Source organism: Pipra filicauda, unplaced genomic scaffold, assembly GCF_003945595.2.
Source record: "Pipra filicauda isolate LSUMZ 115617 unplaced genomic scaffold, ASM394559v2 scaffold8_size5757611_pilon, whole genome shotgun sequence".
NCBI classification, from domain to species: Eukaryota; Metazoa; Chordata; class Aves; order Passeriformes; family Pipridae; genus Pipra; species Pipra filicauda.
The window spans coordinates 963,287-990,945 of NW_024105087.1; the positions used below are offsets into that span (position 1 = coordinate 963,287).

Consider the following 27,659-nt stretch of genomic DNA (forward strand, 5'->3'; position numbering starts at 1 on the left):
TTTCGGGCATGATCATAACTAAACACCTACAAAAATGAAGACACTGAAGTTGTGTTTGGCAATGTCAGATCTAGCCAGACAATTGTTTCTGTGCTTGTAGTCCCAAGAGGCTTCATCAGGGATCATCCTGTCTCTGCCTCAGTGAAATTATCTAACCAGATGAGGCAAAGAGTAGGAGGAGAGGCAAGACACTGAGAGCAGAGAAGACTTGCCCAAGATGATGTAGTGCCAGAGCCAAAAAGAGGAGCCAGAATGCGACATCCTTGTTCACATGACTCTCCTGGAAATAGTTCTTTAGGCTGTGGACTCTAATTCATTATTTTTCTTGGATACTAAGCACTTGGCTCTTAGATTTCTGATCTCTTGAATATGGAGAGGGAAATAAAACATCCCATTTCTATGAAACACTTATGAAAGATGCATGCAGAAAGGTCAAATGACTTTTTCTTGGAGGAGGATGTTGTTCCCTTTCCCCGGGATGCTTTGTGAAGGCTGCCATCCCTCTTCAGCCTCTTTCTGCTAACAACGTTTTTTTGGAATATATTGTGTGATTGCAAGTGCTATAGGACTGCTGTGCCTAGCCACTTCCCACAAAGTTCCATTTCTCATGGCCTAATGCCTGGTGGGGTACCCTGGGGGCTGGAGTGAACCCCCCTTCCTAGCCCAAGGCACGAGACAGCCCAGACGGACCGTGCGTGCTGCAGGCTGAAGTGCACACCTTGTCCCTTTTACCTTCTTTAGCTGTCCTTATTCACTATTCACAGATCTAGAGGCTTTCCCCAATTTTCCTCTTCCACTTCCCCGGCTGCTCTTTTCGGCTTCTCCCTGCGGCTTCCCTGCCCGCGCTCCTGCCACGCAGCCCTGAGCGCGCCCCGGCAGCACCGCTCCGTTGGAGCCGTTTTTCCCACACCAGGAGTTTTCAGCGCGGCCGTGCCCCGTTTTCAGCTGCTTTCCGCCCCGCCAGCACCCTCTCCCGAGGCACATCCCACCTGCTCCCAACACGCCCGGCCCGCAGCACCCGCTGCTGCCCTTCACAAGTGACCCGGTCGGGAGGGTGAGAGCACACGCCGCCCCGAGGCTCAGCCGTCCCTGCCGCCCGCTGGGGCGGTGCCGCGGCCCCGGCGGGCGGAGCGGGGCGGGCCGGGGGCGGGCCGGGGGCGGCCGCGGTGCTTTAGGGCCGGCGGGAGGCGGTGCCTCCTCTCCGCGGTGGTGCCGGCGGGAGGCGGCGGCGTCGTGCGCGGCTGCCCGGCCATGGAGGACGTGTGGGTGTCGGTGGCGGCGCGGGTGGGCGCCGTGTGGCTGGCGCTGGTGCTCGGGCTCATCGTGCTGCCCTCGGCGCTGGGCGTCTCGCTGGGCATCTCCGAGGCCTACATGTGGGTGCTGGTGAAGACGCTGGAGGTAGGCGGGGGGGGCGGCTCCGGGCGGGTGCCCCCGGTGGGGTGTCCCCCGCGGGGGCTGGGCCTCGCTCCCCTTCCCGGCGCCGGTTTTATCCCCCGTGCCCGGGCGGTGTGGGCCGGCCGGGCACGGCTCCCTCCGGCCGCGGGGCGCGGGCTGGTGTGCGGGTCCCCGGCAGCGCTGCGGGGCTGGGGAGCCCCGGGGTGCGTCTGTGCCCTCGCCTCGGCTGTAGAGGAGAGGGGCTGGGCCGCCTCCTGCCTGGCATCACCTGTGCCCGTTTACGGTTTTGCACTTAAAGCCCTTGGGCAAAACTCGAAATCTCTATTGATTTATTTGGTGGCTGCGCAGGCTCTGGCGTGTGCTCCTTGAACCCGCGAGAGGAGAGCGAAATAAAACCTTGTTACCTAAGGCTGTACCATGGCCTGGGCGCGGCTGTCACTGCTCGGGGACAGCTGTTCCCCCACCTGAGACAAATGATGCTGGGTCACGCTCTGGGACGAGTGTAAATGTCTGGCAGCACGCCCGGTGCCTGCGACGGCGGGTGCCAGGAGTGCTGATGCTCACAGATGCGGACTCCCGTCCGAGCGGAGCATATCCAGCACCTCAGTTGCCATCTTTCCCTGAATTCTCTGGGGTAGCCAGTTTCTCGCTTTCTGCATGGGGCATATTTCGTATGTGTGTGAAAATGCTTCCCCTGAAGCTCTTGGTGGTGGGGAGGAACAGTGTTTTAAAATTGCTGACGAAAATGATCAGATTTAAATCTTTATGATGCTTTTCCCAAGGAGGAAGGGCACCCAAACCGACGAAGGAGGAAAAGTGAAATGAATCGCAGCATAGTCAGTGCTATGTATACATCAGTATGTGACTGTGAAAAGTAGGGTTTGTATCATCTTTGAAGTTTTCGGACAAAGTTTGTTTATGTACTTCAGTGCATTCAAGTTCCTTGGTGCTTAGCTAAAAAAAAAACAAACCAACATTTATTTAAATAGTATCTTTTAAATGCCTCAAGTTAAAATGTTTTAAGGCTTTTGGGTGAGAATGAATCTACTCCAAGTACTATCTGGGGCTGTAAATGGTAGGATGATAACTGTTAAGGGCAGAAGATGCAGTTACTGGAAAAAAAGTTTTTGAATAGCAGAAGGTGAGGGGGTGAAGGTCACACTTGCCTGAGGGAGCAATCCAGATGTCCTAGTGAGATAGTATTATTTGGATGACTTGCCTTCACCTGTGATTAACCACAATTTGCATTCTTTCTTCTTAGATCACTAATCATTATTTTTTAGTGTCATCAAATGTTGTGACAAGGGGTGACTCAAAATGTTTTGGGCAGAAGTATGGAGAAGTATCTGATGGCATGTCGACAGTGGTTAATTGCAAGAGCCTAAGGGAGGAAATAATGACTTATCTCGAGAGTTGCCATTACTTTTGTGTAAAATACTTTTAGGAATTACATGCCAGTCAGTATATTAAAAATTATATTAATATGAATTTATACTGAACATAAATATTACATAAAATACTTTATCTATAAAAGAAAAGCCAATGAAAAACTGTGAAGTGTTCTGAAGAGAAGAGTCAGCTAAGGTGAACTTCCTACAGGAGCGTAAAGAAACTCAATCCACCTAGGTAGTCCATTTACCTCTATTTGGCCTTGCTTTGCCTGTGAATTCTTTGTACTCAGAATACCTACATGGAGAGAATCTCTGAAAGGAAGTGTTTTGTGGTGAATGACTCCTGTTCCTTGGCTCACAGGTCTGCCTTGGTTAGAAACCTGACAGAAACAAGCTGATTGTCTGCCAGCCATTCCAAGCAGCACCTGCAAGAGCACCTGACAAGATATGTGTTGTTGCCCCTGACTTTTCCCTGCCAAAATCACATTAACAGTGGAAAGCGCTAAATACACAGTTGCTGCCTGGGAGTCTGAAACTGTCTGGGGGTTTTGAATCAAGCGCACAGGTTTTCTTCTGAGAGGAGTTTCCTGGCTGTGTGGAGTCAGAGGATGCTGCAGTCTCTGATGGGCTGAGGCCTTTTTCACAACAGTGGTTAACATAATAGCTGCCTTAAGCTTCCTCTTCAGCTTCCAGCCCTGGATCTCCCAGGCAGTCTCCCTTGTCTCTTTGCCAGGAGGAGGATGGGCCCTTAGGCCTGCAGAGTCAGGATGGTGCTGCTACTGCTGCTGCTGCCGCTGCTCCCTTTGTTGTCTCTTTGATGGGCTGGATCACAGGAACTGCAGAAAGTGGTGGCTGTTTGTGCACCTCAGCTGAATACCAAGTTGCTCTTTGTTTTTGCTTGCTTATGTCCCACATGTTGGCATGTGGGAGGACATAGTGGGAGGACACACGTTGGCATGTAGCAGGCACAGTGGGAGGACAGTGACTGTGGTTTGTTTCCTCCATGGCATCTGTTATCAGGTAAAAAAACATGTGTTTTTTTAAAGCTAATCTGCTGTGAGAGTCCAAGTCTGTCCACAGTTCAGGCACTAAATAGATGATAAATCTACAGTTCACCGTGGTACATGTGCTGGTCCACTGTCATGTCAGATGAAACAGCATATGAGTCTGTGGTGTTCTTCAGTTGTTATGCAGGCTGTGGTAAGGAGCCAAGTTGAGGTTAGCAGGACACTTGTGCTTGGATTTTTTTCCTGCCAACAAGAAAAAAATCTGTTTCGGCTTGTTTCAGGAGGGCAGAAGCCTGTTCCCAGTGCTGTAAGCATGGTCCAGGAAAAGGGATGGGAAAGCTCCTTTTAGGAACAAAGTGTTTTTGTACTTTGACCATCTGACATTTCTGACAAGAGACATCAGTTGGTGCACAATAGCTTTTTCTCTATGCTGAACTGCCTCAGCAAGACACATGCTTCTAAGCAAAATGCAGTATGTACCGATGAGAATGTGCTTCTGTTGGCTTGCATCTGGCCCCTGAGTACTGCACTAGGGATTACCAGCTTTGTATGGAGAATATAAGTAGGTTTTTTCCTATGTGATAAGGGGAAAAAGAGTAGAAAATTGTGACCAGTTGTGCTAATACCAGAGAAATGAAGTACAGCAGGCAGACCACTTGCTATTAGAAAGCCTGCTTCCCCTCAATCACGTGGGTATTCCTTAAAGTACATTAACTTGCTTCTGAATTGCCTTACCAAACTCAGCAGACTTTTAGGAAACTGCTCATTTCTGCCTGTGGCTTCCCTTTCAGTGTTAATAGAAGTATGGTTTTAAAAAACATCTCCAGCAGCTGTTCACCCCTACGAGGAGCTAGTCTGGGCTAGTCACCTGCTGTGCTGATGCTTGTGAAATCACTTGCTGCAGAAATCTTTCCTACTGCTAGAACACTGGGGACTGCCTCTTGCAATCATCACAGCATGCTGCATTTCTCCCTGTTCGGTTTTCAACATCATCAGATAGCTTCCATTTTTAAACTTAGTGCATCTTCACCTCTCAGTCTCATTTTTTCTCTATCTCAATCCGTTGCCTCTTTTATGAGCTCTAATATGGTTGGGGCTGGTGAAGGCCCTGCAAGCCACTCAAGCTGTCTTGCGAAGCAGTTGAGAAACACAGCCTTTCAGAGAGTCACTTGTCTTTCCTTAAGGCCTGTAGTGCAGCCATTGCCACAGAGCAATCTGTTTCTCTATTTTCATCAGTTTGTAGAAGATCTGGAGGACTTGTTTAGACCGTGTGTCCATATATTTGGCAGTAGCAATGAGCCCCCTGCCCCCCAGTAATGGTCTTTGCTTGACAGACTGCAGTTCAATTTGTTAAAACTAATTCCAGTACTTTGGTGTTTTTTCATTCTGCTGTTTTGTTTGTTTCTTTGTGGGTTTTTTTTGGTGTGTGTGCCTAGCTACCTAACACAGTAGGGTTGCTGTCAGCAACACTTTGTACAAATTGTTCTGCTTGATCTATCTAATGGGAATATGTTTCTTGTCTTTTTTAAATACAAGAAACGGGGTGCATGATACTTGTGAAATATTAAGAAACGAGAAGGCCCGAGGGAAGTGAAATTATTGGGTCACATTTGTGTCAGGAAACAAACAACCTGGCTATTAACTAACATCAGATTATTGTCTATTTTTGGACTAATGGTTTGGTGATGACTGCAAGCCCTTTGAAGGCACTGCCCTGCTCCCCAGTCTCTTGAGGCTCCTTGTGGGGCTTGCAGTTAGCAGAGAGAGCACTTCTTGTGTGGTTGGCTTTGCCTTCTGTAATGCACAACAGATGCTTGCAGTCATAGGTGTTTTTCACGTCCTGTAACTGATCCATTGAGGTTTAATAGCAGCCCCTTTTTAACAGAAGCAATTTCTTATTATGCTGCCCTGCAGGGAATGTGCTTTTGCTGGACAAGAATGTAACTTTATTTGGTACCTAGGAGGTTTAAGCCCAAGTTACTTGTGTTGCAGGTGACCCTGGCAATATGAATGGACCTAAACTTGAGGAAAATATACCTGTGGGGGAAAAAAGGACTTTTCAGTGCCTGTGGTCAAACTAGAGATCGTGACTGTGCAGGGTAGGTGGGATGGACTGTAATGTCCTGTTCCAGGTATGCCAGGCTGCAGCTTCTTAGGTTAGACATTTGGAAGAAACTCTTTACAGAGTGAGTGATTGGGCTTTGGAATGGGCTGCCCAGGAACATAGTGGAGTCACTGGCCCTGGGGGTATTGAAGAGGAGACTGAATGTGGCACTTAATAGACAAGGTGGTGTTAGGTCAAAGGTGATCGCAGAGGTCTTTTCCAACCTAGTTAATTCTGTGATTCTTCCCATAAGTCACTGTCAGGGTTGCATGTGGTGCTGGGTGTAAGGGCGGGGAAGGGAAAAGGACAAGATGTAAGCTGATAAATAGATGAATCATTGTGGATTTTGACTGTTTCTTCTGTAACTCACTGGCCTCTGAAGCAAGCTTTGCTGACTAATGTCATTGCATGGTGTCAGTGAAGGCCTCTGTCTCTGTAATTGCTATCCTTCAAGGACTGCTGGGCAGAGGAGAATCTGAGAGCTCTGAAGTGAGAGAGTGGCTCTGAAAGCTGCCAGCTCAGATGGTAATGAGGAGCATGTCTTGGAGACATTCCTGATGTGAATGACGCATCCTTGTTTACAGAGCTTAGAACTGGCTTTTGGAATAGTATTTTAGTAAATTTGCTGCAGAATCGTGAATTAAATTCCTGGCCCGTATTAACCTAGACCCCAGTCCTTTGAAGGCCTTTCTGTATGTTTACCACAGATTTAAAAATCAAGGCTCCTTGCACATAAGTAAGTTTGGCAGAGCTGGGGGTTATCCTCTGCTGTGGTTGCATCACTAATTAATGCAGCATCTTCCAGGTCAACAACTCTGATCTGAAACTGCTCTCAATTTCACAGCATGTGAACATTGGGATTCCTGATACTGTTGGTAAGCAAATGCTGTTAAAAAAATAACAGCAGCTGTATTCAAAGCTTGCCTTAAAGAGTTTGTGAAGCTGGCATAAAAGAAGCTGCTTGGCATTTTTGTTGCTGATGCCCTTAGTGTTTTTCTGTAAAGCTGGACTCTTGGTCTTTGGATACCTGTCTACCATGAAGTACCTGCTATACAGGTCACGTGTGCAGAACAATTTGGAAAGGTCCTTGGGGGGGGGGGGCAGATGTCCATCAGGATGAGAAGATTCATGGGAGATCAAGAGGACCTTTTGCCCTCACTCGGAAGTGATTGCTCCTCTTGATGGTGCTGATGCCCTCTCCTCACACAAAAGAACCCAGTAATTGGTATGCAGATTTTGCTGTGTTAAACAAGGCAGCATTGTGTGGGAGGTGCTATGAAACCTTTCTGTTGTTATTGAGGTTTGGAGAGACTCCAAGGAGGAGTACTCACCTAAACTAGCATATAAATTTTTGGCTCTTATCTGGCAGTGCCTTTAAATAGAGGAACACCAGTAGTCTAACTTCACATGAGTACAGATTTCAGTTATCTCTCTTCTTCTGAATAATCGTCAAACATTGCTATTAAGCCAGAGATGATGTAAAGGGGTAAATGAGGTGAAAGGCTAAGCTCCATTTGTTAGGGAAACAGGAGAAATCTCTGAAGTGTTCTTAATAACTTGACTTTTGATCCTAGCAAAGTATCTCTAGATGTGCTTTCATGAAACAATATGTCAAGCTTGTCTTTGAAGGTAGTTGTCTATTTGGCAACTGTCTTATCTGGAGTTAGGAAGGGTTTTTCACATCTCCTGTAAATAATGTGTGATTTTTGACTCTGAAGTCTGACTGTATCTTTCTCTAAGCACTGCATAAGTCCTGCATGTGTGGCAGTTGCTCAGTGATGTATATGTGAAATTGGTTTTGTTATTGTTGGTTCTTCTTTTTTTTTTAAGGTGTTGATAAATTAAAGGCCTTTCCTAAGGGGATGAGGAGGGAGGCCTTTTTAGGGAAAAGTTGGTGTTTTCCTTGCCTAGTGAAGTGTGGTATCTTCAGATTCTGCCTTGTGTGATTAGAACATCCAAGCTACTTTGTTGTGAGCAGTTGGAATACTAAAATTTCAAAATCAGACTTGTGGTGATGTTTGTAGTTATGCGACCATGCTGCTTTCTAACTACATTTGCAGTTCTGTGGGTAGCCCCAGCTGCAGAACTGTTTTTAATCTGCTCAGGAGCCTGGTGTTTTATACTCATTCCAAAAAGCGTCTTCAAGAATCCCTACTAAAAACTTAGGTCTGCACCAAGTATTTGAAACTACCTGCTCAGCGCCAGCTCACAAGCTGGGAGAAGCCACCCAGATTTGCGTCAATGTTACTGATAGATCCAGAAGACCTGCCAGTCTGCTTTTTGCTCATTTCCTGAGCGGAATGGAGGCTATGGCTTGTAATTGTTTCACGCTTTTTGATCTCTAATACACAAACACAGTATTTTCCCCTCTGTAGGATGGATCAGCTCACATTGTGATCACTCTTTGTAGCATAAAGTTGTCCTCTAGCATAGGAACCAGCTGAAACAGCGATGGATGGTACATATCCTTAGTTTGCAGGAAGGAAGGGAAATTACTCACACTGCTGCATGTGGTGTCTCTTTTGTTTTTCAACCTGGATATAAACACGCTTTTCACTTGATCAAAGTTCAGATTTTGGCTTTGATGATAGTGCCGTTATTTTGGGTGCCTGAGAATAAGTGGAAGAATTAGACAGTAAGTTAAAGTTAAGTAAAAATAGCTTGCTGCTTGGTTGCTGGAACATGCATATTTTCTGGAAATATAATGGATTGAGGGAAGAAGAAAGCTGACAGAGAGGACTTAAAGCTTGTTTGCTGTAGCATCTGGTAGATGAGGATCCTTGAATGCCCAAAGGCTCCTGGCAAAGAGGGGGAGCTGGTCTCATCCTTGTCTGTTTTATTAAGTGTACTTAAATCACGTGGGAGACCTGGCACAGAACATAAAACTGCCTCAGCTATTGACTAGTGGAGCACAAGTCAGCTGTTCCCTGGAAGCTCTGCTCAACCTTTGTACAAGATGCCACGCTGGTGTCAAGCTTGGGGCAGTGCTCCCAGCTCCTGGGAAAGCATGGGTAGAGGGCAAAGGGAGCTGTCTGCTCTAGTCTCTCTCTGCCACTGTTCCCTCCTTCCCCCCACCAGGGTGGGCTGCTGCACCTTTCTGGAGTTAGATGAACCTGTGGAGCTAAGATCAGATGACTTAGGAAGAAGGAATGTACTTTTCTCGGTAGGGTTGATAAACATATCTGTGCAGTAGAAACTGACTTGAGTTACATGACCCTGCAATTTGTCTGCTTTGGGAAGAGTCCACTGCCTCCTTTGCATAGCAAAATGACAAAGGATACTGCAGTACAGTAGGATGTTGCAAGCTTTTGAGCATTACAAAGGTGTGTCTCAATAACCTGTGTCCTTTTTGACACTGTTTAGCATGAACCCATAACTGCAGGGTTTCTGTAGCAAAAGCTTTGTGGGGGGACTGTTGCATGCTCTTTCTAAACACCAAGCAGCAAATGTTCTTCCAGGTTTTGATTACCCCTTTGAGAGAATTTGAAAGATGAAAAGTTATTTTTTCTGCTAGTGTGTTTGGCTGAGACCATTAGCCAAGTATGCTCTTTCTCTTCTATGTGATAAGTGACTTACCTGTTTGTGGAGATTTTAATTCATTGAATTCAGTGGTTCAAACTTGGTCAGAGAATGACTGTGTGTGCTGGTCTTTCTGTACCCCCAAACCTATTTCATAGAAGAAATGTATAAGTGACAGTGTTGTGAATAGTTTCTTCACTGAGCAGTGTTTTAATTTGGTATCTCCCAGAAGTTTTATGGTCATAACACTGCTGAGGATATTGTGTAGCCAGAAAGTATTGAGTTCCTGGAAGAGCTATTGCCTTAGCAGCAGCAGCAGAACTGAGAAAACAAATAACTCTTGGTAGGGTAGGTTGTGATTCAGCAAGACTTGATACATGAAGCAGTACTGGCTCGTACTAGGAAGCTGTGTGGTGCAGATAATGCCATGAGTCAGGATGCTGACCTTCCAAAAGGGAACTGCATCTCCAAATGCCCCACGGCTTGGTTAGAGCGGAGAGGTGGAAAATGCATGGTTTATCTTTGGTCTGGGTCCTTCCTGTGCAGACCAGTGAGCATCACTGGTATGCTGTTAAAAAAGTATGCTGCTTAAGTTGTTAAGGTTTGAACAGGATCTGATCTTCTCCTAGGAGCTCATTTCTCCCAGATCCCCTGTCTGTCTTGAATATGCCTATTATATTCCTAGAAATAGTATGAAGTCCTGTGGAGGAGGAATTAATGTGCATAGTGGGGAGCCACAGAGTCAGCCCTCATTGGCTGAGCTTTCCATCCCTTAGCAAAGCTGCCATGTAGGGAAAGGAAGGATCCAGGCAAGAAGGGCTACTCTGACATCACAGGCTTTGGGGTGGAAAAGGGGGTGTAATTGTTAACTCAGTAAAAATGAAGCTGAGATAGCAGGGTGTAATAAAAGCACTCTGTGGAACTGAGTCAGATGAAGGTCAAGAGAGTCTTTTGCCCTGAGAACAGGTTAAACTGGCTCCAGCCTCACCGGGACTGGAAATGAGAGGAAATCTCCTAATTCTGATGTGGTTCTGCCAGGGGGTTTTGCAGGAATCAGGGCAGCTGGGAAGCTTTGACACTCACTGGAGAGCAGAGCTTACTTTATCACCTATTGCAATCTCATTCTCTCAGCCCACCTGCTGGAAAAGAGCAGGTTAACCCCAGTGAGCTGGCAGCCCCTCCCAGGGGCAGGAGAACGGGCTCTCTGCAGCTGTATCAATAGAGCTGGGGATTCGGCCTGTTCCTCTGCTGCTCAGAGCTCTAAAATGAGAGCTGAGAGAGTTGGGGCTGTTCAGCCTGGAGAACAGGTGGCTCTGGGGAGACCTTATGGCATCTTCCAGTATGTAAAGGGGGCTTACAAGAAGATTGGAGAGGGACTTTTCACATGGGCATGCAGTGATAGAACAAGGGGGGATGGCCTTAAGCTGAAAGAGGGTAGGTTTATATTAGTTATGAGGAAGAAAATCTCTACTGTGAGGGTAGTGAGGCCATGGCACAGGTTGCCCGGAAAAGTTGTGGATGCCCAGTCCTTGGAGGTGTTCAAGATGAGGCTGGATGAGGCTCTGAGCAACCTGGTCTAGTGGAAGGTGTCCCTGCCCATAGCAGGGGACTTTGAACTAGATGAACTTGAAGATCCTTTCCAACCCAAACCACTATGGTTCTGTGAAAATGCCAAGAAATGAGCAGTTGCAGAGTCAAATAGAATTTTTGGTTTGTTCAGCTTGGAAAAATCTTGGGTGCAGTCCTTTTTTGTCCTGGACTGCATTTAAATGAAGCTTCCTGTGACTGCAAATGTTGTCTTGGTATTTAGTAGAATTAGCTGTGTGCAGGCCTTAGTTTGACTTTCTTTTTCTTCAGTATGGTGAAACTACTCTGGCTGAGTTGTGATGTGTCTGTCAGCTCTGTGAACATTCTGTGCTGTGTGCTCAAGGGGTGTTGTCTAGCTCAGCTCCTGGAGCTTCCCATGCAGCCTGGATTTGCTGGCTGGTGTGCAAGTAGCAAGGCTGACAGAGGCCTTTCAGGCTCTTGGTGGCTGTGTCTGAACTGGCACCAAAGCTCTGAGGTGGCTCTCTGAAGACTGACAAGCACAACTGGTAAGTACTGACTAGCAAGGGGGGGGGGGGTGTGGTGTTCTGGTGTTTTTTGTTTGTTTACTTTTTTCTTTCTTTGTTTGTTTCTTCATAGGAACTGTGTATGGGTTTGGGTTTGTGAACACATCTGAGGAAGATGGGTGATGATTACCTGGTGTAGATATTCTTTGAAAATAACAGCCTGTCTTTGATTAACTGTTGCTTTTTTTTTAGGTGACTTTTCTTCCTTGAGTGAATACAGCATTTGTGAAATTAATGTTTTCTTTCTGTTTGACAGTGGGCCACTATACGGATAGAAAAAGGTGCCAAAAAGCCACAGCCACAGATGCCAAAGACTCCTTCTGCTAATGGTGAGAGCCTGGGGTCAAGTCAAATTAATAAGACTGATGTTCTAAAATCAGAGTACTGAGTCCTTTGCAAATGAATTAGTTAGATGTGTGCATGAGAGAACTGGAAAAGAGGTGGGGTGGGTACACGCTGACTGTTGTGGTTTCACCCCAGCCAGCCTCCAAGCTCAAAGCAGCCTCTCGCTCACTCCCCCTCCAGTGGGACTGGGGAGAGAACCAGAAGGGTAAGAGGTAGAGCACTTGTGGGTTGAGATAAAGGCAGTTTAATAGGGAAAGCAAAAGCTGCACATACAAGCAAAGCAAAACAAAGAATTAATTCACTGTTTCCCACAGGCAGGCAGGTGTTCAGCTACTTCCAGGAGAGCAGGGCCCTATGGCGCTTAACAGGTACTTGGGAAGACAAACGCCATCACTGCAAATGTCCCTTCTTTCCTCTTTTTTCCTTCCACTTTATATACTGAGCATGATGCCATATGGTATGGAATATCCCTTTGGTCAGTTTGGGTCACCTGTCCTGGCTGTGTCTCTTCCCAACCTTCCATGCACCTCCAACATCTTCAGCAATGTAACAGTACAAAAAGCAAAGGCCTTGGCTCTGTGTAAGCCCTGCTCAGCAATAACAAAAACATCTCTGTATTATAATTACTGTGTTCAGCACAAATCCAAAATGCAGCTCCATACCAGCCACCATGAAGAAAATTAACTCTACCCCAGCTAAAACCAGCACTCTGATACATCTAATTATTTTGCAATGCTGCTGTTCCTGCAGGATGAAATGCTGTTTTTACTGGCTTGTACTGAATGGTTGAAAAACAGGGGATGAGGAAGTGAAGTGTATGAAATAACATTAGGTTTAACAAAACAAAGTAAAGCGTAAGATGGAGACCATCCTCAAACTTGATAGAAGTTTTCAATTTTAAATATAAGGTTGATTTCTATCTTGAAATCTCTTTAAGTCATTTTCTGCAGGGTTGCTGGCCAGCTATCTCAGTCCTAACAGCATCAGAGTACACTGAAAATATTCTCTCAGGAGATCTGAATGTTTATTGGACAGTACTTTTCCAAGCTCAGTGCTTTCCTGTTGTAGGGCTGCCAGATTAAAGTGTGTGGTGTTATACTCATTCCCCTTTTTCAGTCTGCTTCTATTGGCCTTTTGCCCCCTGGAGTTTATATCAGTGTTTGTCAAACTTCTTACGCTCCTTGTCTGTAGAAAGACAGCTGAAAAATTGCTTCATAATTCTTCCTTTAGCCTAATTTTGAAATTGGTTTTTTTACTATGTCTTAACCCATAGTCTGTGTGAGTTGTAGTAGGTCAGTTGGTAGGCTGTAGTAGGTCAGAGTTGGCTGTAAGACTTTGGAGCTGTGAGAGCAGTCTGAGTTTGCCTAGGAAACAGGAGAAGGCTCAAAAGGCATTGTGGTCTGCAGTTGGTTTTCTCCTGGTTCCTGAATGACTTAGTATTGCTAATCATTTGCTTGGTTTTGACAGCCTTTGGCAGCATTTTCTATGTGTTCCCTCATTAGGCAGCACAGCTGGAAACAGGCCCAGCTTGCCAGTTAGTAGACGAGTCAGTTGTTACCTGATTCTAGGAATTAGCTCATGCAAACAGGAGGCAGTAATGGGGACTGAATTGCTGAACTGGTTGTGTGTGTTTCATCTCCAGAGGAGTATCCTTATCAATGCTGTAAACACTGGTATCTTACTATCTGTAGGCCAGGCATGAAACAGGCTTCGATGGTAGCAGATGCAAGTGTCAGCACCTGTAATAATAAACTGGAGATACTGCCCAGCAGCTCTTAAAACAGCTTAAAACTTGTCTTATTTAATTGCTGACTTTAAAGTGGCTGAGGAAAAGTACATCCTGTATCACTCACCAGTGTCCTGACAGTTGTGGGGTATTTCTGGGGGATGGCAGGGGAAGGCAAGGTCCTTCCAAATAATGTCAGTGCCCTGTTATGTGCTTCACAGGCTGTCAGTGATGCAGCAAGATACCTGTTTTCTTCTTGTAAGGCTGATAGTGCCCCATCATGCTATGGGTCAGTGAAAGGGCAAGAGATCCAGCTGTGCTGCTTCAGTTGTGCAGTAGGAGATTTTGTCTTCCTAGACATCTGGTCATTCTCATACGTAATTATTTCTTCTCTAGAAAAGAAAAGGGAGAGGTCCCATTAGTAGATATATCAATGAGCTATCTTTCCAAAAATCTCCAAATAGCTGTTTGTCTTGTGCATGACTGAGGGGTGTATAGTGTTAATATGTGCCATGGTTCAGAACCTGGACTAAATTGAATGTACTCCACCATCTGGAGCAGCATCATTGATAGTAAAAATGGACTGAGATAATTCATACAGATGATTGCATGGGGGCTGTGTTCAGGTGGTCTTATGTATGGGGATACAGAATTGCAATGGTGGCCTGAAGCACCACTTTTTAATGTCCTTTTTATATCTGAAATAAAAGATTAAAACCTTTCCCCACTGTAGGTGGCTCGCTCTGTACGAAGCTAGTCTTAACTGTTACTTATTTAGAAGATGTGGGAAGCAGGGGAGATATGAAGCCTGCTGTGCCAAGCCATGCTCTGTGTATTGCTCTTGGGAGTATTTTAAGTGTAGGAATAACTGACTTGTAATTAGGAGACTGGATTCCTGTATGTGGATGAAAGTGCTGGAGGGTCAGGGCAGGTGTAGATCTAACAGTGCATTATATAAGTTGGCATCCCCTGAGGTGACAAAACACGAGCAGGCAGAGAGGCCCAATTGCATTACACAATATTTACTGAGGGAGGAGAAATTCCTGCTGATAATGAGTTACAGAGTAGTTGATAAAACAGGGTAAAGGTAAATGTTTGTGTGTACGCATGTGCATGTTAAGTGTCGTAAGGGAGTGTGTATCACCTTTTCCATCTTTCCTGACTATCCAGTCATCACTAAGAGTTGGGTCAGGGTAGGAGGGAGCATTGCAGATGCATGTCCAAGGGCAAGTTTTCCTGTTTGCAGGCAGAGCAAAAATGGTCTTCCCAAACACCTTAAAATTGTGTCTGTGAATAAAAAAAAAAAAAGACAAAACGATGAGTGAGCACAACTGAGGAGACACCACCTTCCTCTGCAGTACCAAACTCAGTGTATTTCACATCTCTTGGCAGAAATGGCAGCCACTGCCCCTGCACTGGTGCTGTGATAAGGAATAGTCCAGGGAGAAACATAGTTGCTTTGGGCAGTTACCTGGTACTGTCACCTCAGGGTGCCTCTATGTTAGAGGGCAGCATGTTTGTGCTGGAGCCAATGGTAGCTCTTGGCTGAGCAGGTAGCTGGAGGCTTGATGTCTATCTCATTGCAGCTGAATAACCAGCTCTCAGCTCTGTGTGGGTGTTGGCTGTGTTGTCTTCAAGCTGGTGGGTTTAAAAAAGACAAAAATGCTATTAAGTCAGTTTTGAAAATTACATCCAGTAAAAGAAAAGTTTAAGCAAATAATGTTAGTAGCATCTACTCACTGTGTAGTATATACTTACTGTGTAAGTAGACAGTGTCAAATTTGAGCCTGGTATAATCAGGTGACCTAGAGTATGTGAGCTTGAAGGCTTGGAGCTTGTGCAGCAACCCTGAATAAAGCTGCTGCTATGGCTTTTTGTTTGGTTGAGAGTGATGTTGGCTGTTCTCCTGTGTAGTGCTGTCTTTGGCAAACTCAACTCTGCCCATGGCTAAGGATTAAAGGCCATTAAATGTTCCTTCTGATTACAAGACAGCTAAGTACATGACCAGAGCAGCATGTGTTACCATTCTGTTCATAATACTTTCGTGTGCTGCTGAGATCCTGGCTTGGAGTAGCTTGTCCCAGGGCTGGTGCATGGAGGCGTCACGTGACAAGGACAGTGCAGGCTGATGAGGCAAGACAGTACAGCTGTGCTCTCTCAGCTTGCCAGCAGATAATCTTGAACCCTGGGCTGGTTTCAGCCAAGAAGTTGTAGCCAGGTGAGCCAGATGCTTAACAGGTGCTGAACCAGAGTCTGGATGTTCCTAGTTCTGGCATCTGGAGAGAAGAGTGATACTTGTGTGATGGGTGCTGGAGAGTTCCCCTGGTTTCTTGCCTATGACCTGTCTCCAGCAGTGTGGAGCAGACAGGTTGGACTGATTTGCCTACAGTCCTGGATGTTTCAAAGTTTAGAGGTTTAAGGGACTGACTGAGAGAAAAATTGAACCACAAACTAGAGCTCTGATTTGGGTTTAAAATACAACACAAGTGTAGTTTATTCTGGTGAATGTTTGATGTGATGCATGCTTGTATAATTTAGATCCTGAAGGGCATGTGGTGTGCCATTTTGGTGTGCCATATTAATGATTTATATTTGTAGGCTTGTGATAGGATGATGCGGTGAGGTGGTGAGGTGGAATTGGAAGACATGGTTGCCAGGTTCAAAGCTGAAGGTGCTGATAGGTTTTGTTTCAATGTGAAATCTCTTAGATGTTGTTCTTTAGCATTTTCCTCAGTAATTAGTGGGCCTTGCATCTTGGAGCTTCCTATGTTATCCCATATGTATGCTACAGTGCAGTTCGAAGATTTTCCATATCACTTGTAATTTAAATGTTGTGTGTGATTTGCACAGCAAATATGTTCAGAGTTTTTCTGCTGGCAAGACTTCATTGGGATGTAGATTTCCTACAAAAAACACTTTATACAGTGTGGAAAGTTCTTAGTAGCTTGAAGAAGTTGGTGCTACGTCCTTTCCCTTTTTTATCTCAATATGGAAGCACAAGGATTATGCAATTTGTCAGAGAATGTCTGACAGAGTGGCAACCTGAACTTGGACCTCTGTAATCCAAGTTGAGTGTCTCAGGGGATGGTTGTTCTGGTGAACTGTTACTCTAAATTTCTTCAGTCATCAGTTTCTGGAGCCAGACTTGCTTACCAGAAAGCAGTTACTTGATCTTTTTATTTAGCTTACACAATTTGTCCTTGCCTTTAAAAGCTCTAGTGAGAAATTGGAGGTTATCAGACCATAAGTATAAAAAGTGAAAAGAGGGGAGGAGAAGAGGGAATATTTCCTATTGCTACTGCAGTTCTGAACTGTCCAGGTTTCTCATCTTTTGCCAGGCATTACGTGGTCAGAGTTCAACTGAAACACAACTGAAGTAAATTATAGGAAGGCACCTCTAGGCATGACTTTGTTTGATATGTTTCTTTGTTTGATTTTAACTAAAATAAAAAAATTGTGTGGTTACTTACAGGAAAGACTTGTGCTGTGAAGGGAGGAAGGTGCATTTGGTTCAAAGCTGGTCCATGCACAGTGTTGTGGTCTGGGGCTTTGGCAAGTAACAGCAGAACACATTTCAGCTGAATGTGGCTGAGGGACACCACAATATAAGATGGGCTTAGGGAACAGGAAAGCCTCCATTGAGAAGAATAAATGCCTACAAATATACAGAGCACAGAAGGGAATGTAAAGGACAAGGTCTCACCTGGTTTCTTCTGAAAGCATAAAATGGTCTTGGATAAAGTTGCAGAGTTGAGAGCATGTTAGATGGTGGGAATGGGTTAGTCTTCTTGCTTCATGTTCAGTAGGCAACAGATTTGATGTATTTTCTGCTCAAGGAGTAGATGTGAGGAAGGGGAGCTGGAACTGGCTTACTGAAGAGTATGGTGTGTTCAACTACCCAGCTGATCTTGCTGTCATAGGAGGGGTTCTGAAAGTCAGTTTACCTCCTTGGGTAATGCAGAGTGACAAGTGATTCGGAGAATGACTGTTAATTCACGGAATTATTTCCTCATGTGGTTACCATTTCCTTCCCAAGGTATCATTGAAAGAATTGAAACATCTATGGAGGAAGAAATTGCACGTCTGAATGAAGTGAATTACGAATTCTCTGACATTTTCTACTTCTGTAGAAAAGGATTTGAGGCTATTGTGGATGATGCGGTCACCCAGAGGTTTTCCTCAGAAGAACTGCTCTCCTGGAATCTCCTGACGAGGACTAATGTCAACTTCCGTTACATCAGCCTGAGGCTGACTATTGTGTGGGTCATTGGGGTTGTAGTGCGGTACTGCTTCCTGCTGCCCCTACGGTAAGCTCGTGGGTGCTGATGGATTTTGGCAGCCTGGGAATGCATAAATTTGTGTTTTCTTGGTAAATGTCATCTCAGCTTCTTTTAGTCGAAAGGCAGCATTGGCAGATACAGAAGATTAACCTGCTTAAAGACTCCTTTTAATGGTTAAGTTGCCATTCAGAATACTTTTATCTTGCCATTCACTGTGGAGAGTAGATTAGGGCTAAGTGATCATCTTTCCCATGAATTCTTCCCCACAGTCATGTGTATTGGCAGTATAAGTGTAAGGTGGGTGAGCTGTAAAGCTCCCTTGCACTGTATCTGAATCTGCTGCCTTTGCTAGACCATGATTTTGAGCAACAGGTCAGGGGATTGCCGAGTTAGCGAACTGTATAAGTCGGATATCTGAGGAATAATTGAATTTCTGCAATCCCTTTCTATTTTGTAGCGAGAAAGTGTTGTTACAATGAATAAAATACTTATTTTGATTTAATATCTGTGTTGTGTGTAGCATTACCCTCGCTGCCATTGGAATTTCGTCAATGATTGTGGGAACAACGTTGGTAGGCCAGCTGCCAAACAGCAGGTAGGTACTGCACGTAAAGGATGAACTTGCCAAGTTGCATCAGTGCAAACAGCTGAAGATGGGAAGCGGACAGATTTTACAAACAGACTACTGATAGTCCACTTGAACCACAAATTTGTGACCTTGCTTTTAGTGGCATTTTGATTTTGGGCTGAGGTTGGCTTCTTGCCAGGCTTAGCACTGAGATCTCTAAAGGGCTTCTCACGCTCTCAGGAGAGACTCAAAGGGAGCGTTGTAGCAGAGGTAATGGTGTTGGGATGAAAAACATCCAGTAAGGAGATTACAGCCTTGCCTAGATAAGTGACACCAAGAGTATGACATATCTTGGCTGAGCTGCAATAGCAAGTGAGTGGTAGAACTGGGAATATCCCTCTGTGCTCCAGAACACCAGGAAAATTTCAGTCCTGAGTTGTGTTGAGTAGGCTGGAGAATACTGTGTGTCTAGCTGCTTTCCAGGATGCTCCAAATATCTGTGATTTCTTTCAGTGTGAAAAACTACCTGAGTGAATTGGTCCACCTCACGTGCTCCCGCATCCTGGTCAGAGCTCTGTCTGGTACCATCCATTATCATAACAAGTGAGTGACAATAGCGAAAGTGGGTGTATACTTCTGTGTGAGCATCCCATTTGAAACGGGGACTGCTCTTTTTTTACCTGCAAGTTAATGTCACACTAGATGCTGAGTCACCTGGCAGCTTTATGGAACTGTTGTGTGTGTAATGTGATGCTTAGTGCACTAGTAGTCTAATCAAAAAATATGTACTTGCAGGGAAAACAGACCTAAGAAAGGAGGAATTTGTGTTGCCAACCACACATCACCGATAGATGCAATCATTCTGACAAATGATGGATGCTATGCAATGGTATGAGCAGATCCATTATGACCACAGCAGAGGGAGAGGAGGGACCATGAGAGGGAAAGATTGTGGGGTATTGGTTGTGGACTTCAGTATTAAACTTTCATGGTTTAGAGATATCTACTTGAGCACTAGTGTTGAAGTTGGTCTACAGTTTACATGCTGGTGAAGTTGTCCTGGCAGTGTCAGTGCTAGGCTCTTCATCTGGTGAACTACTTGGGATACACTTCCCTGTGTGCACCTAGGTCCTCTCAAGTGAATGCAGTTTAACAGTTTTGTGGTTGCTGCTTGATCCTGGTTTGCAGTCTCCAGTGCATTTGGGTTTTTTTTAAAGAGGGATGGAGAAGAGGAAGTTCTGCTTTTCAAGTGTCTGAGATGCTGATGTGCCTTGCTGGGCTTGCAGGTTGGCCAGGTTCATGGTGGGCTGATGGGAGTCATCCAGCGAGCCACCGTCAAGGCCTGTCCTCACGTCTGGTTCGAACGCTCCGAGATCAAGGATCGCCATCTAGTGACGAAAAGGTGAGGCGTGGGATGGTGTGTCTCTGCTACCTCCCGGTGCCCGACTCCCTGGACAATCAAAGACCCAGACGAGGGGTTTTTGGAGTGAGTTCCAGGGGTGGTATGCAGGAAACTGGATCACTCAGAATGACCTGAATAAGCTTGTTTGTGTGGGCTTTGGTGCAGTAGACTGGTCAAAATGTCAGGTGCCAAGGTCACCCACGAAGGCTTGAAAAGTTTATACAGGGTAACATGGATGAGCCCAAAAGTTCTGGTAAGGTCTGAATAGCGGACTGTCACAAAACATCTCAGTTGGGTAGCCATCAGCATAATAACTAATGTCTGGTGAATTCAGATATACATTTTAAAAGGATGGGAAGATATTTAAATTTTGGGATTTTCTGTTGAAGAGAAATACTGATCATAAAACAGACTTTCTGTGATACAAACTCTCAGTTTCATTTGAAATTGTGAGCCACTGGAAATACCAAACTTCACTTGTTTGGGTGAGGGGCAGAATGTGTCTAGTTATGACAATGAGCTGCTTACAAAAAGTGGTTTTCTGCAGAATGTCACCAAAGGCATACCTGTGGACACAGTAGTACAGGGATAGAAATTCTTCCTAATTTTTAAAGAACTTTTAGGTTAATTTTGACAGGTTAACTTCTTTACCACCTCTTATTTGCCTCTGCGCAACAGGACAGCTTTGCCAAGTTATCCAAGTGTTATTCAAATAGTGTGAGCTGTAGGCATTTAGGAACCCACTTCTTATGAAATCTACTGTTAAGTAAGCAGAACCTGGATGGACCACTGCACAATTTTTTTTTTCTTATGTGGGTAATTTCTTGAAGGTTGAGTTGATCAGAGTTAGTTGGACTGACTTAATGGCATACCTTCGTTGGCTTTCCTGACAGTCATTAATAAAATAATGTAGAGGAAGGAAAACAGGATGTTGCCTCAGTGTAATGCACCATGGGCCTACGGGGTGGCTTGCACAAAGCTTCAGTGTTCTTATAAACAGAAAAGCAAGTACAAATTAGTGTCTAGTAAAAGCCTTCGCTTTCAAACAAATACATAATATGTAAAGATATTTTTAATGCACCTGCCTGGGGAAAGAAGACTGGAAAGGAATTGTCTTTTAAGCTTTCCTTCTGCTTTTACAGACTCAGGGAACATGTGGCGGATAAAAGCAAGCTTCCAATTTTAATTTTTCCAGAAGGTAAGGGCTGAACTACTTATCTCCATTCAAAGTAGATGTCATCCCTTTTCTCTTTCTGTGGCTTCTGCTGCTCAGTTGTATCTTCACCCTTGCCATAAACTTGGTTAGGGCATTCCTATTTTTCATCTTTCATATGAGATTATGTGGAGACAACACAATACTGTCTCTGGCTGTTGGTTCTGGCAGAAGCTCTAGGCAGAAGAATGGGAAGATTGTTTATTTTGCCCTGTGAATATCAATTCACTGTCCTATAGATTTAAATTCAGCATTGTGCTTTTTGTCTCACATGCATTTGGGCTTTATTCAGGAGTCAGTCACAAGACAAAGGATAAAAGTAAGAAGGGGAGAGATGCTTAAGTTTCACTCCCTGAGCAACAAATGCAGGCCTTTATGGGCAGGACCTGTATGTTGATACAGTGTTGTTACTGAAATATGTGGTAGGCTGTGTGGAGCAATGACTTTATCTTCTGGACAGGCACCTGCATAAACAATACATCTGTGATGATGTTCAAAAAGGGGAGCTTTGAAATAGGAGGAACGATCTATCCTGTTGCAATCAAAGTAAGTGGAAAAAACTGGCTGCTAAATTTCAAAGTTTGGGATCTGTTTTTGTCTGGGTGGCAGGAAGCTGTCTCAGTACAGCTGCTGTTGAAGGCACAGTAGCTCTGGCAATTGGCTGTGTGCTGTGGATAACTCCTGGAGTAAAAGTGGCTAAAATGAAAGTGAAGTCCTTTGGCCTATGGAACCTGGCTGGTAGTCCCTGATGGGATCAGCTTCTTCCTCCAGAAAGCTGAAAGGAAGGGAGATCCAGCCAGTCCCTCCGAGTGCTGAAGGGAAGAGAAGCGTGCTGCTTGCAGCAGACTTAACTGTTTTGGCTGTTCAGGCAAATGGGTGACGTCTGCTGCTGGTTCTGTCATGTAATCACAGATCTGGGAGGCTGTGATGGTCTGTGGGGAAGGGGTTTTATGATTTGTTTTTTGTGATCCTTTGCAGTATGATCCTCAGTTTGGAGATGCATTCTGGAACAGCAGCAAATACAACATCGTGAGCTACCTGCTGCGAATAATGACAAGCTGGGCCATTGTTTGCAACGTGTGGTACTTGCCACCAATGGTTAGAGAGGTAATCTAGCATCTGGCTGACTAATTGCTATTTAAGAACTTGACTGTGTCTGCAAGGGTCTTTTTACTCTTTTTTTCCCCAAAACCTCTACCTACCCCATGCCCCCATGTCAGAGTTTTGTATTGGATTTTTGTCAGTGTTGACTGATGTACGACTGGACTTAGCTTTTCCTGATGCAGCTTGGTACCATCACAATGGTGTCAATGTTGCATCCTGCTGGAGCAAAATTTTCTCCTAGTTTCAACACTTTAGGGGAAAAATTAATTAAATTATTACCACAAGGGGACGTCAGATTGTGATGTTGGCATGATAAGTGAGCTAATTTGATGAGGCAGCAGATAAAAATGTTATTAAAGCCTGTTTCAATTCGCTTCTTTCTGCTTTGTTATGTTGAATTTATGACCCTTGAAGGAGGATGAAGATGCTGTTCACTTTGCCAACAGAGTGAGGTCAGCCATTGCTCGCCAAGGAGGACTGACTGAACTTCCCTGGTGAGTAATGCCATCCTTGTTAGACTTCATGGACTTTCTGTTAGTTTGATTGAGAGGTGCTTCCTCCCTTAGCTTTGTGACAGATAACATTTGACATGACTTTATTACACTCTGGAGAAAGCAAAGGAGTAAATCCACATGCACGTATGTGAAAGTAAAAATAAAGATGCACAAAGTCTTTGGAGCATGTAACATGGAATGATTTTCACCTGAAGGCTTGATGCTTTTGAAACAGCCCATTCACAGTTGTTCCTCATATCGAGACTTCTGCTGTGATTAAGCAGCAGAAGTGAAGTTACTTGTCAAACCTGAACAAAAAATGGGACTTGAGGCTTTCTGCTCTGACTTTCTCATGTCCTACTTCAGTAAGTGGCAGTACAATGCCTAGATCTCATATGAAACAAACTCGAGAAGAAGATTTTGATGAAAAGAGTGGGCAAATAGATTCAACTGTGAGGCCCAGCTGGCCCTCTGAATGATGTTAAGGCAAGAGGCAACTATGGTGTTGCACAAGATTGACTTCCTCTACAGGCTAGGGAAGCAGCATCCCAGACTGCCAAAGATTTCTATTGTAGGTACAGCCTGTTACCAACATGAGTAGGCTGCTTTAGTGGGCTAGACTCAAGATCTGGACTTCATACAAATTGTGGCTTAAGATAAAGGTTTTAATAAACATACTTAAACTTGGATGTTATAGAAGTTCTAAAGAAAATCCTTTAATAATAATATTTTAGATTTAGACTCTACAGTTATGTAATGCATAGTTTAATAACAATAGTCATAACAGTCCTGATGGGTTACTTTTCCCTCTTGCTCTATTTCAGGGATGGAGGTCTGAAACGAGCGAAAGTCAAAGATACTTTCAGAGAAGAACAGCAGAAAAACTACAGCAGGATGCTAGTGAGAAATGGATCCATAGGAAGCCTGTCTGCAGGAACAGAGTCAGACTGAATGGTGGTTCTTGAAAGTTAACTTTGCACAACCAGCCTTAGCAGGAATAATGTTTTTTAATTAAAAAAAAGGACAAAAAATAGAGCAAGACAACAATAAAACCCTTCATGACGTGTATGCATATTCTCTGTATGGCTGGGTCAGAGCCTGCCAAGGACAGTGTCTCTGTATTCCTCCTTATTCACTCTTCTCACTCTCCTACCCCTCCCCATCTTTATGTGATGATGCACTGCAGCTCCTGGTATTCCTGAGCTGAATGCCAGCAGAGTTAAGAGACACAAGGAAAATAGCACCCCAGTTTTTCTGAGTTTGTAAGGATGAAGGGAAATACACTGAACAGATGCTGTCAGGAAAACTGGTTGTGAAGATACCTCTTGTTTATGGTACACTGAAGGTTTAAACATAACAAAATGTTGTCTTTTTTCCCCAGTGGCTCACTGAGTTTTTGTTGTAGGTTTTTTTAAATAACATGTTTTAGGATATTGTCAGAACTGTAAGATTCACTCTTGGGTTAGCTTGCACCTGGATGTGCAAGGAGGGAATGGAAGCAAGGGCTGCAGAGACCCTAAAGGATGGGAAAGGAGCTGCCCTGCCAAAAGCACAGTTCATGGCCCATGAGGAATTTGATGGCCTTACAACGTGGTATCACCTTTACTGAGAACTGCTACCTGAGGGAAGATAAGGGGCAAGTCCTCCATCTCCCTGCCCACTGCTATTGTTGAAATTGCTTTCTTGAGCTCTGAAACTGTAAAGGTAAGAGACAGGAAACAGTTGGATAATGAATTTTTATGAAGTGGATTTTCAAGAGAACCCTTCTGCAAAAATTGCTGCTGGTGGCTTAAAGTTCTCAAGAGAACCACTCCAAAAACACATTTTGTGTTTTCTGGGCTAGCAATAGCTACCACAACTATAAACATAGACTCTGTAAGTCACCTACGATACAAGATGCGGCATGTCCAAATATGCAACATATTGCTGTCTGAATGTAATGAAAAATAAATTCTATATTTCTAATGGGTCTGTGTGGCATTTATACTGTTCTCTGAGTGTATGTAATTAAAACAGTTATACTTCCTGAGAACTTAATGTTAGAGTCATGGAAACTTCAGTTGCTGACATAAAGGACCAGTTGTAGTTGAGCTCTACCTGATTTCTAACCTGACTTTTTTTTCCTATTTTCCCTCTCCTTGGACTCTATGGCTTGGTGTTTATCCTTTCTTTTCGAAGCAGGAGTGACTCCTCATACAGACTGAACTTGAAATTACAACATGAAGCCATAACAGGGAGACTCAACTAATGAATATATAATTAACTGGAAAACTATTGGCTTTTAAATTTAAGAGTTCATTTTTAAGTGACTTTTTCCTGTGGCAAAGAGAATTTAAATGTAATGCTGGAAAAATATGTTGCTGTTCTACAAATCAGAATTTAAAAATGTTAGAACATAGTTTCCAAAAAAAGGGTTTCCTGATCTGCTTTTCATTATCTCTCAGTTCATGCACTTGCACAAGGACAAATATATTTATTCATTGAATATTATATGGACATGCAGCATATCTGTGTCTTGGAAATCTGCTTGTGAAGCCTGTTGGAGGTATGTGACCTTAGGAGAAAACACCAGGGAAGGGGTTTTCAGAGAAGTTTTTTCAGGTTTAGCATGGCAGGCCTTTAAGAAGGAAGTTGTTTATATTAAAAGGGTTGGAGTGGTAAGACAAGTGAGACACAGCAAAAGTCTTTTGCTTAATGTGGACCTAGCTCAACTGTGAACTGAGTTATGTTATTACTATTAAGATGAAGTGATCCTGCAAGCTTTGGGCTAATGAATGTGTTTGTCATAATTTATGGATATAGCTGTGAGCTTGAGCTTTCCTGGATTGCACTCAAAATAGGAAGCTTTGTAAGGACACCATACCTTTTTAAAAACATGCCTGCATGTGCACCCGTGCATACACATATAAAATACAGTTTAGGTGACACATTTAAAAATCTATTATGTACAAATATTGATGTGTGTATATATTTTAAATATTTCTTTTAAGGTATAGATTGTGATATATTTCTCTGTAGGTGGAACAAGAACTGTTTTGATGAAGGTTTAAATGCGTGATTCCTAAGAGAACCTTCACGGTCAGTTTTATGGGCCCTCTGCTCTATTCCTGCTTTTGGAGTTGATCATCAGTAGCTGAACTGCAGTGGTTTTAGGAAATCTTGGCTGTGCTCACTGGGGTGCTCTGTCAGGTGCACATGTTTACAGCAACAGGATTGTGAGCTTTGGGAAAAGTGCCGAAGACTGCAGTTTGCTTCTCACTTAGGGCAAAACCGAATTTTAAGGCAAAAAGTCCAGTAAAGTTGAAGGATGATAAGGTAGTACAGTGTCACTGTAATGAAATGTTGTCTGACGAGCCAAATGGAGTTCTGTGATTCATTACAAATAGCCTCCACTGAACTAATTTTTAACAAAGTCTGACTTATTTTTGAGAGAATTTATCAAGGAAATGTGTAGATGAGCTGTATGAGTGGCACTGACCATGAGGAAAGGCATCATCCAGTCAGTTCTTAATTGCTAAATGAGTGGAGAAGATGTAGGTGAATGAATAATCTGAGGAGGTTTCTTGAACCTTTACATCTTTACTAAGCAAGACCTTTTGTGTGTTCTTTGACTCTTGATAGGTGTTTGGTGTTGTATCCCTAGACTTCTCATGTAGCTCTGAAAAAGTGTTCCCTTGAACACTTTTGGCTGTGTAGGCAGTGGTGACTACTAATAGATGGTTCTGGACCATATCCCAGATTTGTTACAGACATGAGATCCACATTCCTTGGGTGGTTTTATTAACTTTGGAGAAATATTTTTATAGGGCACCGATGTATACCACAATGACTAATAGAAGGAGGGCAGTGCATAGAAGTTGTGACTTGACTCAGTGCCAGCTAGGCCGCTCTCTGCTGCCTTTGGAAAGCTTTTTGTACGTGTTTTTCCTTTTCCCCTTGACAGATCTGGGAAATGTTGCAGCTGTTTTGAGTGGGATCAGTAGAAACAGCTCAAGAAATCCAGTGGTTGAACTTGAAGTCTTAGTTTCTAGTGCTGGGCACATAGAGCATTGATTCTTATTCTAGGACCTAAGTACATATTTTTGTTTAGATGGCCTTTTACTGGCCTTGGGCTAAAAAAAACCAAAAAACAGCTAGTTGGTTTTAAAGGTGACGATGGAATCCAATTCAAATATTATTTTCCTGTTGCTGAAATCTATGTGTTATTTCCTTGAGCACAGTGGGTATAGCTAAAGATTCTGTTTGTATCCTGGTAAGTTGCTCTGTCTCTAATAAATGAAATGTATGCAGGCTGTTATTATATACAGCTCATAGTTGACATGAAGGAAGCCAGTGAAAAAAAACTCAAGTTGAGAATCCTTGAAAACTTGTTACGAAAACCTCACTGTTGACTCTGGAAGCTCCTGGGCCAAACCTAAATTAGGTCTTACCCTGGGATTTAAGGTACTTAAAAACGTCCTTGTCGTCTCCATTACTGAACAGACAGATAAAAGGTTTCTAGTTAAGATTTAAGTCTTCCCTCACTTTCCCCAATATTTGTCTGATATAACTTGTAGAGGACTTCAAATATCAGACTTGGCAAATGTGATATATTCTTGTTCTTCCTTGTTTTAACTAGTACTTCTGAAGAATTGGTCAATCCTGATATTATTCAATATGCAAGTTCTTGCTTGAGGAATTGAAAGGATTTTAAACAGTACTGAGATATTTAAGGAAAGGAGAAAAGAAAACCCTAACGAGACACAACTAAGATCAAAGCAGACCTTGGCTGTTGAAGCCTTCTCCAAGGTATTAGTACTAAAGCTCTTGAAGGAGGTTCTAGGTCCCTAGTTCTGGTATTTTTCTTTGGTGTGGATGTTGGGTATTATGTAGCTGTTGGATAAAGGAATCTATCACTACAGGCACTAATGAAGCCTGATTTTATATGCAGTTGTGCCTCAACTTAGACTGCAAGCTCTAATTGTTGTGGTATAATGTAGTGTTACTATAGAATGGTTGGG

The 27,659-nt window shown here is 43.9% G+C and overlaps 1 protein-coding gene across 3 annotated transcripts; it reads left to right on the top strand.

The window, feature by feature from the left end:
• The first annotated feature begins 866 nt into the window (after nt 1–866).
• On the top strand, nt 867–24,624 carry LOC113990038 (glycerol-3-phosphate acyltransferase 3). 3 transcript variants are annotated; one of them, XM_039391058.1, is made up of 13 exons: nt 867–1,054; nt 11,784–11,856; nt 12,187–12,240; nt 17,635–17,905; nt 18,399–18,473; nt 18,960–19,049; nt 19,242–19,335; nt 19,733–19,848; nt 20,991–21,046; nt 21,522–21,607; nt 22,040–22,168; nt 22,580–22,659; nt 23,484–24,624. In XM_039391058.1, the coding sequence occupies exons 2-13, from the start codon at nt 11,832–11,834 to the stop codon at nt 23,608–23,610; spliced, it is 1,203 nt and encodes a 400-aa protein (XP_039246992.1). In that variant the 5' UTR covers nt 867–1,054; nt 11,784–11,831; the 3' UTR covers nt 23,611–24,624. The 3 variants fall into 3 exon arrangements, with proteins under 3 accessions (XP_039246992.1, XP_039246991.1, XP_027580907.1); XM_039391057.1 differs by having other exon boundaries at nt 922–1,398; XM_027725106.2 differs by lacking the exon at nt 12,187–12,240 and having other exon boundaries at nt 923–1,398.
• Nucleotides 24,625–27,659: the final 3,035 nt, after the last annotated feature.